Genomic DNA, 16,505 nt, shown 5'->3' with positions numbered 1-16,505 from the left:
GCCCAACGCGAGGTGAATGGATGACCAAACTGGGGTATCGGTGTGATGAGGTACCCAGCAATAGAAAGGAGCACTCAGACGGCCCGCCCGTAAGATGATGTGGATGAAGAGCAAAAACACACACGAGCGTGAAAGAACCCAGGCAAAAGACTAGCGCTGTCTGATTCAAGTTTATGAATTTCTAGAAAAACACCAGACTTGGTATGTAGGGTCAGAAAGATGACAGAATTTAGAGTATGTTTTTAAAGTTTAAGGTTTTTATTATAACAGCTTTATAACTTCTCCAATTCGAGTTAGTGAAAATTTGCATCCGAGTCTGGAGTGTAGCTAGTCTCTTCTGCTGAGGGGATGCTGCGTCCCACCTGGGTTTTGTGTCTGCCTCTCAGCCACCCTTCTGTCATCGTGTCAGGACATGGGCCATAGCTGAGAAACTGTGCCTTATTCAAAATAAGGCGTTCAGAAGGTGCCTTTTTAAGTTAAATGATGATCCGCCTGATGCTTGGCATTCTCTTTGCGCTTACTAACATAAGGTGTGTTATACATGGAACTCTAAATCTTATTTGTTTATTTAATTCTTTCATTTGCTAGAATGCTCCTGCGGACGTCGGCTTCATGGTTTCCAAGCTGCTTTTGACCATCCAGTTGTGTCCAAAAACGGAATTCCAGCCGAGTGAGCGGTTCGGCGAGGACCTCAGTGATAGCGCCTGGGAGTACATCTTTGCCATTGAGCTGCTCTGCTGCCATCAGAAGTGGGTTTGGACGCATGATAACATCATAAGGTACAGGGCTGTGTAACAGAAAGTGCAGTGGAGCTGTTGGAAAGTCGTCTGTTCAGTTGTGGTCTGAATCATTTGTGCCGTTTACGAGTAATGCAGCGGGAACATTTACAAGTGACATTTTGATTGGGATAAGAGTTAATAAAACTACCCTTCTAGTATCACTATCACATCTCCTTGTTTTACTGTTTTGTGGGACCTGTCACTACTTGGTAGTCGGTTCCTGCTGACTGTCTCAAGGAGAGATGACTCAGGAAGGAGTGACTCTGGTTCCCTGGCGTATCCCAGCACGTGGGACAGTGCCCATGTACAGGAGACGCTCAGCAGTCTGTGTAGACGACCATGATCTTCACATACAGATGCTCTGGCAAAACCCACATGAGCAGAAATCCTCAGAATTCTAGGCTAGCAGCTCTTCCCACCTGGGGTTTGAGGAAGAGAACTAAGTGATGAGTTAACTTTCCTCTGTGCATCAAGAATCCTGGAACTAGCTGTGGCCCATCTTTGGGAGAATGGAAAATATAGTTAAATTTCCCATCTGTGGATCTTAATTGTCTTGGGTCCCTGCCTGAGAAAGGTGTTTTGAAGGAGTTTATGGTAGTGGAAGGGATTCTCCCAAGGATCCGACCCTATTCTTGAGATACTTGAGGACTGTATTCTATGGAAATTTGTTCTCCACTCATTTTTTCCCCTCAACACCAGGGAAAGATTTTACATCTAAATGGCAACAGTAAGAACTGAATTAAGGTACATTTATATAATGAGATATGGCCATATTCAAATAGCCTTAAATTAAGGAGTTTCATGTATTGACATGGAAGTATTTCATAGTCTGTTACTAAGAAAGTGACAAGTCTGTCCAGTGTCATCTGTGTAATGACGTGTGCGTGCCTACTGTGGGCCTCCTCTTCCTGCCTCATCATGGGAGCAGGGCCCTCTGTCCCCAGTGACGGAGGAGACCGCCTGGGACGGTGCCAGTCAAAGGTGTTTTGTCAGGGTACTCCACTGGCGATGAGGGCAGTGTGACGATCAGGACGTGTCTGAGCAACGCCAGACGCTGCTTCCGGAGCACCGGTCACGCCCACTGTGTTTTTGTAAACATGCACACGTCGCAGCGTGTGGACAGGAAGCCCCGAATGAGAAGAGAGGCGTTATCTGAGGACGTTACTTGGGGTGCTTTTAATTTCCATTTTTCTGTTGTTCGTCTGCATTTAACTTTTCTAATGTAAATACTATATAAGAACGAAACACATTTTTGAAAGAAGAGAAAGCAGAGAGGAAATGGCACTGTTGTCACTGAGCAGAGAGTTTCTTTCATCCATCTAAAGCAGCGGTTCTCAACCTGTGGGTCGCGACCCCTTTGGGGGTCGAACCACCCTTTCTCAGGGGTCGCCTAAGACCATCGGAAAACAAAAAGATATTTACATGACGATTCATAACAGTGGCAAAATGACAGTTATAGAGTAGCAACGAAAATAATGTTATGGTTGGGGGTCACCACAACATGAGGAACTGTATTAAGGGGTCACGGCATTAGGAAGGTTGAGAACCGCTGCTCTGAAGTGTAGTTTGGTTCTTTCTGCTGGTCCTGTTTGTCCGTGCTTGTCCCCAGGACGGGCCTGGCAGTAACGCCTGGAAGGCCTGAGTGAAAACCCAGATCCCTCCACTTCCGGCTCTGTGAGTTGGGGACAGCGTTCAGCTGCTCTACACAGAATCTTGTAGAAAGGGTTGAAAGAGAGAGGCAAGATGCAAGCACGGGGTCTGCGGCCTCCTTTGAGCCAGTCTGGGCACAGATGCCCTGACTAGGTGGGGAATGCGCAGGCTTCCAGCGTCTTCTCATTTTAACCTAAAAAGTGATGTCTTCAGAAGTCCCACGCCTTCACTAATTCTCTCTCACAGGCCATGTTTAAGGTCAGTCCTTAACATTTGAGTGATGATGAGCGTGCCGTTTTCATATGCGTGTCTGTGTGTTGTCATTCCAGTAAGGAGCTGTGGCCGGTGATGGACAAGTGGATAAAATACCGAAAAGGACACGCGAACATCGCCTACACTCCTGACGTTATTGTAGCGTCAGTACTGAGGCTCATTGGTGAGTCATCGCCCTCACTGAATGCTTTCTTGTTGCTGATGGTTCCTTGGTGGGGAGCAAGGAAGTGTGCGATCGCTTCTGTAGACCGGAACTTCACCTAATGACCGACTTGACAGCCTTCAGTAGATGCTTTGCACGTGATTCATTCTCCTAACACATACTCTTGTGTTATAAGTGAATGATTTTATTCATTTTTGTCAGAGACTAAGATGTTTAATGTTAGTACACTTGACTTATAAGTGAAGTCTTGCTACCCAGATGCTAATATAGTATACACAGAGGTGCACACATAGACACACCAGGACACACAAATTGCTATAAATTATACCGTAGTCTTTTTCATTCCCTAAAATGAGGCTACCTGCCCACTCTTCATCACACCACTATTTTTCTCATACTTACCCAGTAAGGATCATTTTATGTACTTCTATCATTGGAAACTAGTTTTGTTTTCCTCTAAGCTGAATATACAGAAATTAAAATCATTGTTTAGAAACACTTTAAATGAGACATAGATTATTTTTGGTCTAAGAAGGTCCTCGGTGGCCTTGGTGCTGCCTCCCTCGGACCTGCAGACCCTTCTGCTTTGCCCTGCCTGCTTCTCCATGCCCACCTGCCCGGCCCTGCGGAGCTCAGCCGCGGGGCCTGTGGGTCACAGGCTCTCAGTGTGGAGCGGGCTTCCCTCGCAGCTGCACTGGCTCCCTGCCCCAGGGCACCCAGCACCAGCTTCCTCTCCTTTCTGCCTGAAGGCCCTTTAGGTCCTCGAAGATAGTTATCATGGCCTTCTAGTGTCTTTGAAGTTTACATAGAGCTCCGAGATAATACCATTTGAAATAAAGTTCAGGAATATTGAAGTTTTATGTATAAGTCAGCCGTGTAAATCGATCACTGTAGGAAATGTACTATCCTTGGTTAATTTTGTTACTATGTCAGTAAACATATGTTCCTGCTCTGTGCACACTTCACGTGCAAACATAAGCACATTGCGACACATAGACATGTAAAACGGTTCCAGATTACCACCTGGGTTCAAGGTTGACATCTCATTTCACCATAAAGAACCAAAAGTACCAAACCAGGCAGTGTGAAGACTGTGGGGATTAGGAGAGATTGATGCACAGATAGATAAAGGCGTGTAAATGGAGCTGAACAAAGTGCTCTTGGGTGCTGCCTGGGGCCACCCTGTGCTGAACTTCTCAGCTCAGGATGCCCTGAAGGTCAGTGTCAGCCCCGAACAGGAAGCAGTGCGGACACAGGAGAGCCCGCGCGGGAGTGTTCAGCAGAGACAGTGATGTGGCACCTGTGTGTCTGGAAAGCCTGGTTTGGGTAGCACAGTCTCGGAGGGATTCGGGAAAGAGTGGTTTTATACATTGAACCTATTCATTTTAAATTGCAAAACCTTTTTGAGAATATAAGACATTAGGAGCGATGCTAAGCCTATAAATGCATAGCTGAAGTTTCTGGAATTTACAGACGAAAGTGGTTCTTTTTGAAGTCACACTTCAAAAAGTGGCCTCATCCTTCAGCCAGCCCGTGACACTGTCAGAGTTGGCGGACTGTCCAAATCGCCTGAGAAGCTTTTGTAAAAATACAGATTCTCAGACTTCACACAAAACTACACAAGAGCAAGCAACCCATACGTGAATTAAGAAGAATGTGTTCACAGTCGCTCTGAAAACCAGTGTCGCGTTGCAGGGAGAAACCTGAGTGGGGATTTCTGTCCGTGCTCTTTCCTGGCCTTGGAGCTTTTCAAGGGCATTGTCTCAGCTCTCCGCTTCCTTAGCACACCTGTTTCTAAATCGGGAATGAAAACCCCAGGGACTGGGACTTGGTGAGTCCCGCGCTCTAGGCTGGGCCGCCTTCCCTGCTGCCCTCAGCCCTGCTAACGCTCCCCGAGCGTGCGTGGAGCATGTGCTGTTATCTCTGACGTGGCGAGTGACATCACGCTTTAATGTGGCTGAGCCACCCTGGGCTCACTTACATGACTTCTGTGGGGGGGGACTTTTCTTCCCAGCTGTTTAGGAAATTTTTGCGTCATCTTTGTCAATTGTTGGTGCCCCACGGGCGTGTTGAGAATGTGGGCACAGGACAGGATCGACGAACCACAGCTGTGTCCCCCGAGTCCTCCTGTGAGAGGACGGGCCTGGCCAGGGAGCGCAGGGCCCCGCTTTGAAGCCAGGCGGCGCACGGGCCCAGTGGGTTGAAGGAAAGACCCAGCTGAGAGGGCTGCATGGAGGCGCCAGCCCTGGGGCTCCAGCCTGCAGCTGAGTTCCGTCCCCCTAGTGAGAACCCAGGGGAGCTTCAGTCACTCCAGGTTCTAGCTTTCCATTATTATTGAAGTAGAAACTAAAGCTGAGAAATTTTTTAAATATTTAATTACTCATTTAAAACCAACAGGAATACTCATGTCAACATAAATAGTAATTTTAATGAAAAACAATTATATTTCCAAAACAAATAAAAAGTAACAGTAACAAGAATGGCACTGTCTGTTGCAAACCCCTTCCTGTCTGGGTCAGTGAGAACAGCTGACTTTTCCTCTGCTCTGTATTCAGTCTCTTGTAACCTGTTGTTTTGGTTGAAATACGTGAAGCAAACCAGCCTCACACAGAGATGGAATAGATAAAAGGAGGCGTATTTTTGTCGTCTTTCCAGTAGCTGTGGACATTCTTCCTTCTTAGAGGCTGGCTGCACGGTGAAACCTGGCTCGTTACCGTGCGCTTCCTTCTGCGTTACGCTAAAACCCGCTGCTCTGCGCCACTTGTACGTAGAAGGGACTTTATAACCCTTTGTGATTTTGTAACGTGCATCACTCACCTGGAGATACTGGTTCACATAGCTCTTTCAAGTGTCAGCAATATCAAGAAAACACATTAATTAGTATCATCACTGACGTCATCAGAGAAGTCTCAAGTATTTGAAGCTGTCAAGCTCAGGGTGGCTGATGGAAGTTTTTCTAAAATTCTGATTTTGCTTAAAGCCTCAAATTTTATCGTTGCCAACAATGACAGATTTCCTTGCAGTGACAGGCTCGCTTTATTCATTTTTGAGAAAATGTCTGCTTCGGTCTAAATAGCCACAGTTTCTCATTCTTTCAATGGAAAGTGGTTGTTTTGTGGAGGACGTAGCGGGTTCCCCGCCCCTCTGAGATGTGTGCAGTGCCTTCCCGGACACGAGCAGCATGCCAGGTGTGCAGTGGGCAAGCTTCCCATGCACTTGCCACCCTTCAAAGTCCTGTGGGGAGGGGACTGCACTTCCTGAGATCCCCTGTGACGTCCTTCAGGGAGGCGGGCTGCTCTGACCGAGGCTCCTGGCGATGAGAGGCCTCGCGAGGGTCCTTGATCAGCCATCGCTTTTCCCTGTCAGTCCACGTCTGAGCTCTGGGTCGGGAGGCTCAGAACCCTAGGTTGTCCTGAAAACAGTTTTGACCTCGAGGACTCCAGGGGGCCTGAGGACCGCACTCCGTGCTGTGACAGCATTGTCTCACACACCACGTTACAGCCACAACGTGTGTGTTTGATGGAACCGCAGTCTTCGAGTCCGTCTAACCCAGTAGGAGTTGGCTATTTCACATTGAGCCTGCCAAAACCATTCACCCCTGTCCATTCCATTTGTGTTATAACTTGGCTGGGAAGCAGAGCATCTGTACGAGTGAGGATGAGGAGACGACTAGGCATTTTGGTCCACCCCATAAGGCAGGTGGTGCATTTCTGAGCCCTGGTGCTTCACTAGCCTGTTTTCACCAAAGAACAGGCACCCATTTTAACTAAAGTTCAGGATCAGTAAGCTTAATGTACATAATGTTTTACGAAATAAAAGAAATTTCAAATTCTTATGAAAAGTTAAACATTTAACCAAAGATTGTTTATATTTTGGTTTATTTTTTTCCCTAGGTCGTTTAGGCCAATTGGGTTTGAAGGAAGGCTTTCCATCTGCTGTGAAAAACATTAGTTCTGTCATTGGTATGTTCATACAGCACGCCCGGGATGAAGGTAACGCTTCTGTTTGTGAATCACATGCATTCCTCTTACTAAACCCGCCTGAGTCCGCAGTGGGTGCCGCACTCTGCCTCTCACTGCCCATAGCGGGGCGAGGGAGGGGTGTACGCTGCAGGCCGGCCCTATTGCGGCGGCGACGTTGGGCCCAGAGCCCAGTGCCTCACCCTGGCCGCACCTTCTTGCGTATTCAAATTGTTTTCTGAATCACTGGGTTTCTCTTACTGCTAGGCATTTTTATTTTCCTTTTTTAGTCCTGCTGTGAGCCTCACTCTGCCTCTCTAATTGCCTGGTAGAGTCAGGGAGGGAATTTAAAGATGCAGTGCTAGCTCCATGTTCAGCATTGACATTTGAATGTGTGGGTGTTGTGATGTTTATTTTAAGTGGTAGCTGTTTGTCTTGTTGGCTATCAAATCACTAACAGTAATCTAAAATACATAATAAATGTTAATCACACCTAAGTTTTTTAACTAAATTATTTTAGTGAACTAAATTGAGTTTTAATGGAATAACTCTTCCATAACCTTTGCTGCATGAGAAGTGGAATGCCCCGTGGTCTGTAACTAGCTGTAACTAGTCATGTGCTCTGATCTACCGCCATGTACTGTAACCTCGTGTGCGGAAGTAGGATATGAGGGCAGCTCGTCACTGTTTCGTTTCATTATGTTTTCATTTTCAAAGTCCATTTGTAAACACTTCCAGTGGATATTTAAAGGAGTCATTTATTTGGCGAATGCTTGGGGAATCCACATTTTATTAAAACTTAAATATGGGCGTGTGATCCTCCCAGAGCTGCTTAGGAAGGCTCAGCTGGCATCGGTCGTGGAGGCAGGGGCTTCACGGCTGGGCACCCCCTGCTAATCCCCAGGCGGCCCTTGGTGGACAGGCCAGCCCTGGGGACCTGCAGAGAGCCCTGATGCTGTTTGCATTCTCTTCCCCACTTACAGACAGGTCTTAAGTTTTTCATTGTGGGTCCTTTATATTTAATTTTCATTGCTGGCAGAGAGTGTTCTGTATTTGAAGAGCATTAGGTAGATTGCACCATTGAAATTTTGTATAACATTGTCTTGCATAATGACCCATGTGAACATGCTTTTCAGACATACCGTGGGGCATACAGCTGGCAGCCGTGTACGCTCTTTGTGACTTGAGTCCCAGCAATCCAGCGGAAATATCCCAGATCCTGGAAGCGTGGAGCAAACAGGCCTCTCACAGTGTCCCGTGTGCAGTGGTCAGCTCCCTGGAGGAAGTCAGCGCCTTGTGCGGGGACGGGCTCGGCTAAACCGCAGCCTGCACGGCGTCGCAGAAGTGCCTTCACATGTCCTGAGTACAAACAGATTAATCAGCTGTCAGAATGCAAACAGGTTCCGAGAGAGCGTGCCACGGGGCTCTTCCCGCTGGCAGGAGGCCGGAGGCGTAAGCAGTGGCGCGGCCGGCTCTAAACCACACGCATGTCACAGCCGGTGTCGCGGGGCCCTGACCTGTGGTGTGTTACTGTGTCTCGGTCAGACAACAGACACTTGAACTTAGCCCTTTTTTGCTGCAGAAAGTGTCCTTTTAGCTTTTTAAAATGAGTGGCATTTTATAATGAATTTAATATAAAAGCATTGATTTGGTTCCTGAGCTAATTCTGGGCTTTGCGCTCAAAGGAATGAATAGGAAAAACTCAGTTAGCTAAAAGAGAATTAGATGACCCTCCCGCCACCTTAGCCAGAAACGGGCTGTGGAGGTGGCCAAGGGAGCACGCGCAGCTGGGGCAGAGCACAGCGGGACAGCCTCAGAAACTCATGCTGGTGCGGTTTCCCCGCGCCATTCAGCGCTGTGTCAGGAGGGGAGAGCGGCTGAGCAGCGCGGGCGGCCCTGGCGTGAGTGGCACATGCGGACAGACCGAGCCAGTGGCCGAGCCCTGGGCCGTGTACATACGGACAGTGCTACAATGTGTTTCACATTCAGTCATATTCCACTTCGGAATTTTAGTATTTGTACAGAGAAAATGGGTTTCATAACTCACCGTGGTTCTGATTTGTCTTATATTCATCATTTCTTAAAACTCTTGTATGTGTTTTTTATAATAAAAAATAAAAGTAAGCCATGTACATGATTGTTCTGATCCGTAAAGAGTCTAACCAAAGATGGAGAAAGCTCTCCAGCCACAGACAGAAGGCGGCGGCCGCCCCAGGAGACTCCGCTGCTGGGCCGAAACGTGGCGTGGCCAGTGTCCCACCGGCCCTGCGCTCCGCCAGGCTCTCAGTGGCGTAGAGACGGGGGGCCCTCCCCGTCAGATGTGTTTGTTCAGTTAGTTTCGCCCTTTGCAAATAACGTTTGACCACTAGTCTACTCACGTCCCTTAATAATTGTAACAAGTGAGGGTTCCGGACAGCTCTGCGGAGCCCCCGCAAGTTCCTGGTTGGGGTGCTCGTTTTCCCACCAGTGTTTACTGAGCAGGCCGCGAGGAGCGAGTTCCCAAAGGCCCTGTGACGTCAATAGAGAAAAGCCCTGAGCAGCCGCCCGTGACTCAGCGGTCGGAAGTGTGGGTGAGTTCAGTGAGAGCCTGGAGCTCGTAGGAGAAGAGCAGGGGACGCCCGGTCCCTTCTCGGTGTTGGTCAAGGGGGACTCCCGTGGGTCACACTTGAACCAGGACCTGAGAGGAGGGAGCCAGCCTTGCAAGGAGGAGCCTGATGAGTGTCACAGCCTGGATGGGGAGGTGCCCTTGGCCCGCTTGCACCGGTAGCTGAGTCCCTGGGACCTGGGAGACTTGAGCAGAGGTGTCACATGAGATACAGTCACTGGCTGTTCTGTGGCTGAGACCTGTCGGGAGGTAGAGGAGAGAGGATGGTGGTGGCAGTGCTGACCATAAATGCTACCTTGGGCGGAGCAGGACACGCCGGGGAGGGCAGGAGGTGGTGGGTGGTCTCCTTGCCGGCGCCCAGAAGGCAGGCAGGTGGCCAGCTGCGCTTGGAGCACGGGGCCAGGTGAGGCAGCCAGGTGGTGATGGGGTTTGTCCCCTGTGGCCGTGGTGACCTTGGCACTTCCTGTGTAACAGTGGACGTAGCGATGCAAAGTGAGAGGGAGGTCAGGCAGAGAGCAGAGCATGTCTGCAGACGCGCCTTTGGGAGAACTAGCCTAGTGAGGGGCTTGTCATGTGCTCACATGTTTTTGAACCTCAGCGGGTTTATGTGTGTGTAGCCAGCTCCTGACATATTCTGCCGGCTGCCACTCCTCTGACCCTTGGGTGCGCGGCGTTGGCGCGTCAGCATCTGCTGTGTTGTGACCTGATGACAAATAGACCTGAACTCGCCGGTAGTGCTGTGTCACCCTCAGAGGGTGAAGCACTTCTAAGCTGTTACTGAATTTAATTTCTGGTGCTCAGGCAAACATTGTGGTGGGGTTTTATCATTTTAAAGAAACAGTGAAACATTTGGACCTGGAGCTGTGTGGGGCTTTAGGCTCCAGTCGGGTCTGTACACACAGGTCCTGGACGCCCGAGCTGGGTCCCGCAGCCCTTAGCTGCCCTTGACAGGCCTGGCACGGTGCCCCTGCAGCGACTCATGCCAGGCTGCGCTCTGGGCTGGCCGCTGGGCAGCACCGAACGGCCCGGGAGCCGGAGGAGAGGTTCTGCGTGGGCGGTGAGGCGGTGAGCAGCGTGGCCGGTGACCGTAGTAGACACCTGAGTCCTGTCCCCACGTGCAGTCCCAAGGAGCCCTCGGCTGTGCATCCCCAGCGGTCAGCACATAGAAGGTACTTCAGGCTGTAATTGTCCACTGAGACAGCTTGGTCACAGCGCTTACTTCATTTTTTTAAGATGGGATGTAGCAGTGTCACCCGCACATTTAACTTGAAGAGAAGGGGAGTGAGACAGGGTCTGTACTTGGGGGTGGAAAGAGTTGCACTGTGGCCGTTAGAGGGCGCTGCAGACTGGCCCACGAGCTGCACCAGCCGGGCGCATGCACACCCCGAGAGCCTTGTCAGCGAGACCGGCTTCCACTTGTGCTGAATGCACTTCGTGTTCTTGCCAGGCCTGCTAGCTCCAAAGCAAAAGAGAAAAAGGATGAAAGGGTAACGTCAAATCCGTGGTATTTGAGAGCATACCCCCTACACACCCCAAAAAGAGGCAGATAGTTTGTCTGTTTGGTCAGATTCTTCCCTGGGTGTTTTTTAATGACCCTGAAGCAAAACGCTTCGACCAAAGAAAAAGTGGCCAGGTGGGTAAGCGTGGCGGGAAGGTTCTCTCCTGATGGGCCAGTCGTGCGAAGGAGCCGTGACTGCGTCACCCTGCCCACTTGAGCATTCTCAGTTCTTTTCAGATAATATTCCTAACACGTTCTCGTGTGGAACCATATTGTAAAAAATCTGTAGTGTGAATAGAGCTCATAAATGTGAGCTCAATCAAGCTTCCTGATAAGACCCCAGATACAAGAAAGGGTTCAATCAGGGATGTTCTAGAAAGTTAGGGGGTGTCGAAAGTAAGAGAGCCGTCACCTTGAACACTGTTCCCTTCCGAGTGGCCGACACTTGCTCAGAGAAGCCAGGTGGGCGTGGTTTTGGTTGTGGAACGCACAGGGAGTCCCTTTCCTGCCTCTGAAGAGAATTTTAGGGAGGCCGATTTGCATAGCAGGACATTTCTGTCGCTGCGCGCTGGGCTTGTTTCCGTGACTCGAAGCTGCGTCACTGTATCTGGATCAGTTTGTTCGGCACAGTTAGTAAGCAGCTCCATTGGGCGAAGGTGGGACTGGGCGAGGCGCCGCCGAGAGACGCCACAGCTGTGCGCTATGAAAATAAAGGTGTCTGCTTGCACTGATGAACAGTGGGCTGTGTGAGCGACAGACAGACCCGGGGCAGGTGCTGCTCAGGCCACCCCTGCCCCTATGGTCCTGCACACTGAGGTTTACACTTTGGGCCAGGTGGGCCCCCAGTTGCCCTGCTGGGAAAGGCGGTGCTGCTCAGCACCTTCCAGGGGCTCTGTAGTGGGGGACAGGACGGGCCGGTCCCCAAACCCACGGAGTGCTAACTGGGACTCCGGTGTGTAAGAGCCTCCCAGCAGCTGCGAACCCTAAGAGCTGCCACCACCCGTCCTGCCCAGGCGCCGGCCGCTGCTCTGGGCTCTGCCCTCCCAGCCGCCCTCTAGACGGCCTCCCGTTATCCCCCTTTGGGTGCATTTCAGTGGGAATTGGGGAGGAAGAGGAGGAGAGTAGGGTAGCTGCCTCCCGCCACCCTGAGCTGATATACGACCTGTTGTTTTTGTTTTTAATATTTTCTGTGGTCTTAAGAATCCTTTTTTCTTAAATAATCGTTAACTGCTGCTCTGAGATCACCTCAACCTAAATCTTGAGTGTACATCTGAAAAAACTCAAAATGGGGAAAACGGGGCATCGAAACACATCCTGAAGCCACCACACTATTGGCATTCATAGAAACTGCCCCTCTTGGTTGCCATGTTTTTGTATGTAAATGTGTATAATTATGTATCCATTTTTAATAGCTTTGGTTGTAACCCAATGTATTTTATTATTTAATCTTTTCATGTTAATCGTGTATTGTATGTGTGGAGTCAATTAAAAATGAAAACAGGCCACTCACTGGAATACAGCCTCCCTGTCGTCCAGTCACTCAGGCCCTGCTCTCCGGGTGCAGCTCAGGGACCAGGCTCGGCAGGGCGGCCACTTCCTTCCACACACCCGGGCCCCCTCCCAGCTCCCCCCAATGCTGTAACAGGAACCCCACTTTGCACCTTTCTTATGGTCCCAGAGGTAACACAGGAGGAGACGCTCTCACCTCCGCTCTGCTCCCCTGCCCAGTGGAACGGGGTCCTCTGCCACATGCCCGCTCGGGAAGTGGTCCCCTCCGGTGGCCTCAGGTTGTTGGAGGAGCTGGACCATACTTAACCGCTCAGCGTGCCTTCCCGTGACTTCCCCTCAGAAGCTCAGCATGCCGGGAAGTCAAGTGTGGCCTTGGGATTCTGGGTGCAGGAGGGAGACAGGGCGGGAGAGAAGGGGGGGGAGGGAGGGGTGGAGAGCGGTGCCTGATGGGACTGCAGTGCAGCACCCTGCCCAGGCCAGCAGGCTCACCCTGTCCCCATGATGGACTCACAGGCCGGGCAGCGCGGTCCTGGGTTGAGGGCCGTCCAGCAGGCAGCGAGCGATAGGACTCAGGCCGCGTGCTCTGTCCAGCTTGCACCCCCCTGTGCCTGACGCCCCCCTCAGGCCTGTTGTGCGATGCCCTGAAGTTCAGCCCAACACCTGTCAGACTCTTAAAACCAACTCGAAGAAAAACGCAGCAGAACCTCCAATGAAATAACCATTCTGATTTTTGAAGAAGCAGCACATTTAAAGTTTTATGATGGTTCTTTAAGAAAAAGACAGCTAGTAACACTTCAGAGTTGGGGTTTGGAGGCAATAATTGTGTTGTTTACGAAGAGGCCACCTTGTGTTACGAGGTCACCCGAGTGACTGTCCCTTTCCTTACACCTGCTCTCCACTACGATTAGGCCTCCTTCAGCATGTGGACATGTGGAAGGGGCTGGGTGTTGGCAAAACAATTGACAGTTGGCAAAGTTCCGGCCAGAAGCAGGTGTGCCCCACTCTGCCCCTCCAGGGGCACCTCGCCCCGCGGGGCAAAGCCCATCATGGCCTGCCCTTCACCACCAGCAGATGGCTGAGAACTCACTTTATGTTACCAGAAAACAGCAGTCATGTTTGCACATGTGCGGACACCCCAGACCTGACCTCCAGAAGCTTCCTTCGTAGAAAGCCTGTTGGCTGGTGCTCAGTGTGTTTCGGTGGGGAGAAGGCCTCCTCACCTCTATGCCTAGATATTTTTTGGCTGCTTCACCATTGGGGGAAAAATGTTTCTGGAGGAAGAGTTTTCACAAAAAGGCATTTAGCCTGCAGGGGTTTCTTTGAATTGGGGTTCCCCACAGGCCCTGACACCTGACCCAGGGGAAGGCTCGGAAAATGCTGCACCTGCCAAGCCCGTCACCCCAGCCACACTGATTCCGGGAAGCGCCCATCAAGAATTCAGAGGCTGGCATGGCGTGGCTTGTTTTCACCTCACCCTGGGACACTGGGGCGACGAGGAAAGTGACTGAGGTGGGGGAGAACTTGCCGCTTGCAGGGCATTTATCTCTTCCGGAGTCTCGTTGGTGTGGAAACATCAAGAAAAGCAGAGTTGGGTTCCATTGTGGCAGCAGCTGTAGAGACAGGTGTCTTTTCAGAGATGTGTGATCAGCTGAAGGACAGATGCTGGAGACAACCAAATGTGACCCTTGTCCCCAACTTAAAATGCAGCAGAAGTGCATTATAAAGTGTCATGAGCCCCTCTTGCAGGTCAGCTTTCCGAATGCCACCCTCATAAGTTCCTCTTGTTTGATAAACAAGGAGCATGTGCTTCCCTGGAGAGCTGCCTTCAAGGAGAAGGGACAGGGTGACTGTCCATGCAGGGTGCTCACACAGCCCCTTCTAGTCCACAGTGCTGAGGCCTGGCCTTTATTTGCATATTGAAAATCTGTTTGTTCAACCTGCAGTGGAGCAGAAAATAGAATTGTTAAAGCACTCAGTCTTGACCTTTCCTATTTCCTAATTTTGAAGTGACTGGAATTTAACTTTTTTCATTTTGCAATCATCCAGAATAGTATTTTTAATGCATCTCTCTGTATATAAAGCCTATTTGCATGAGAAAATAAGGTTTCTGGATTTCAATACAATTTTGAAATGCAAAACTAATTTCTAAATAGAAACATTGGCATTTGAAAAACCAAAGTAAGATAAACGTGTTCCAGAAACTGTACGTTCACCTTGCTTTTTTGCTGCTTTTCTTTAGCTGTGCATCCCCATTTTTTAAAAGCCCTTAAAAAAAAGAGAAATGTTCTTGTGAATGGTTTGTTTTATTTATAGATTGGGCTTTGTATTTTGTCCTTTATCTGACATCCCTTTTCACTCAAATTCCAACATCTGACCAAGTGGAGAAGAAGGAAAAGAGGGTGTGGGGGGAAATGTTAAAATAAGAAAACCCTTATGCCTGGCTCCTCAGGTGTGTTGTTTGTTAGTTTTTCATCCCACAGGTGTTTTCAGTAGGACGCACTGACCTCCCGCTGCCTGGCTCCACTCCCCTAGGCGGCCTGCAGCCGCCTTACCGGCCTCCCCAGCAGGGGGCACCGGCACCTCGGTCCTGGGCCTGGAGCCATCCTCCCATGGGAGGCCCTCCTACACCCTTACATGTAACAGGGTTGGGACAGAAGGGAACCTGAACCACACCAAAGCATGTTTCAGGTTAACCCAATGCCCTCGTTTTCCCAAACGTGCTCCTGATGTGTGTTTTAAGGAGGAAACTTGCACTAAGTAAAGGCTACGTCAGCGGGTGGTGGCAACGCTTCCAAGGGGCCTGAGAAGGGACTTGGGGCACAGAACTTTTGAGATAGTGTTCAGGAATTAGTCCCTTTCTTTTTAACACAATCCAATGCAATTTACCTGGGATTCTTGAGGCGAAAACAGGTACTTGTGTGTCTCAGGTAGAGGCTATGCCGGGACGTCTGCGTTCTTCTGTGACGTCCTGCGACTCTTCATCCCCCTGGGACTTGTCTTTTGTCTTATGTGGCAGTGATGGAGCAAGACGTGTATACCATAAATCATAGTTTTCTATTACTTCTATCTATTTCTATCTAGAGTCACCCTAGAAATGGTGGTGGTGCTCAAAACCTTTTTCTATAGAAAATACAGACAATGCCCCTGAAAACGCCCATTCAGATAATGAGCCCCAGCGCACGGGACATTTCAGCCTGGGAGACACTTCTCTGCGTGAGTGCAGACCACACCGCGTTGAGTTCCCCTGGCTTTGTTAGTGACGGCATCAGGAAGGGTTCACCACTGAGGGGGAGTTATTCGGGCTGCTGCCGTTTGCCTTTATTGTTCGCTTGCTGTTGTTTCCATATTTTTTTCTTTTTCTGTGCATGGTTCTTTAAAGGCTCAAGTTCATGCACAGTATTCTTTGACTATTTAAGTAATTATGTGCCACTAATATCATTTGATTACCTTTTTAAAAACTTTTACTTGATAGTTTTTCAAGACAAAGTACTTTTATTAAATTAGGAAAATATTATATCTCTTTCTTGGAGCCTGCATGAAGATCATTGGGTGCTCTGGAGGCTTTGGCTGGAGATAAAAAATACAAATTTATTCAAGGGTCTTAGAGTTGGCAAACTGGGAACACAGCTAGGCAAAACCACAGAAGTGTTCTGAGCAAGCGAGAAAGAGTTCCTTTAGTAAAGAGTGCTTCTTGAGAATTGTCAGTCCTGCAGTCTTAGCCCGAGGATTGGTCCAGACAGTCAGCTGTCTGGCTGTCTGGCTGATGGACACCAGGTGGTCTAGATGGGTGCCAGGAAGTTTGCTCACATCTGGGGGTCTTGATACGTGAGTCCTTCAGGGGGCAGTCAGAGGGTTATCTGGAGACCTGGTGTTGACCCACGTGTATATCCGGACATTGACACAAGACTGGAAAGTTTAAAAAGTGTAACGTCCGAGGCTAGTTCAAACAAGAATGGAGTCCTTCCTGATGCATCAACCTTCATAATCTTAATAATTTTAGCAGGTTCTCTATGTTCACAGCTTCATATGTATATATGGAGAGAGAGAGAGAGAGATTTACATATATCTA

The 16,505-nt window shown here is 49.5% G+C and overlaps 1 protein-coding gene across 4 annotated transcripts in view; it reads left to right on the top strand.

The window, feature by feature from the left end:
* The window catches only part of ICE1 (interactor of little elongation complex ELL subunit 1), a 51,243-nt gene extending 42,295 nt beyond the window's left edge, over nt 1–8,948 (top strand). For 3 of the 4 annotated variants that reach the window (XM_019653050.1, XM_019653048.1, XM_019653051.1), the window contains 4 exons: nt 589–779; nt 2,759–2,865; nt 6,759–6,857; nt 7,961–8,948. In XM_019653050.1, coding sequence (XP_019508595.1) covers nt 589–779; nt 2,759–2,865; nt 6,759–6,857; nt 7,961–8,142 — 579 coding nt within the window. In that variant the 3' untranslated portion in view covers nt 8,143–8,948. The remainder of the gene's footprint in view (nt 1–588; nt 780–2,758; nt 2,866–6,758; nt 6,858–7,960) is intronic. The other variant, XM_019653049.1, reaches the window with a different exon arrangement.
* The last annotated feature ends 7,557 nt before the right edge of the window (nt 8,949–16,505 follow it).

Source organism: Hipposideros armiger, unplaced genomic scaffold, assembly GCF_001890085.2.
Source record: "Hipposideros armiger isolate ML-2016 unplaced genomic scaffold, ASM189008v1 scaffold_193, whole genome shotgun sequence".
NCBI classification, from domain to species: Eukaryota; Metazoa; Chordata; class Mammalia; order Chiroptera; family Hipposideridae; genus Hipposideros; species Hipposideros armiger.
The sequence above is the reverse complement of the archived record's forward strand: the minus strand, read 5'-3'. Positions and strand labels throughout refer to the sequence as shown.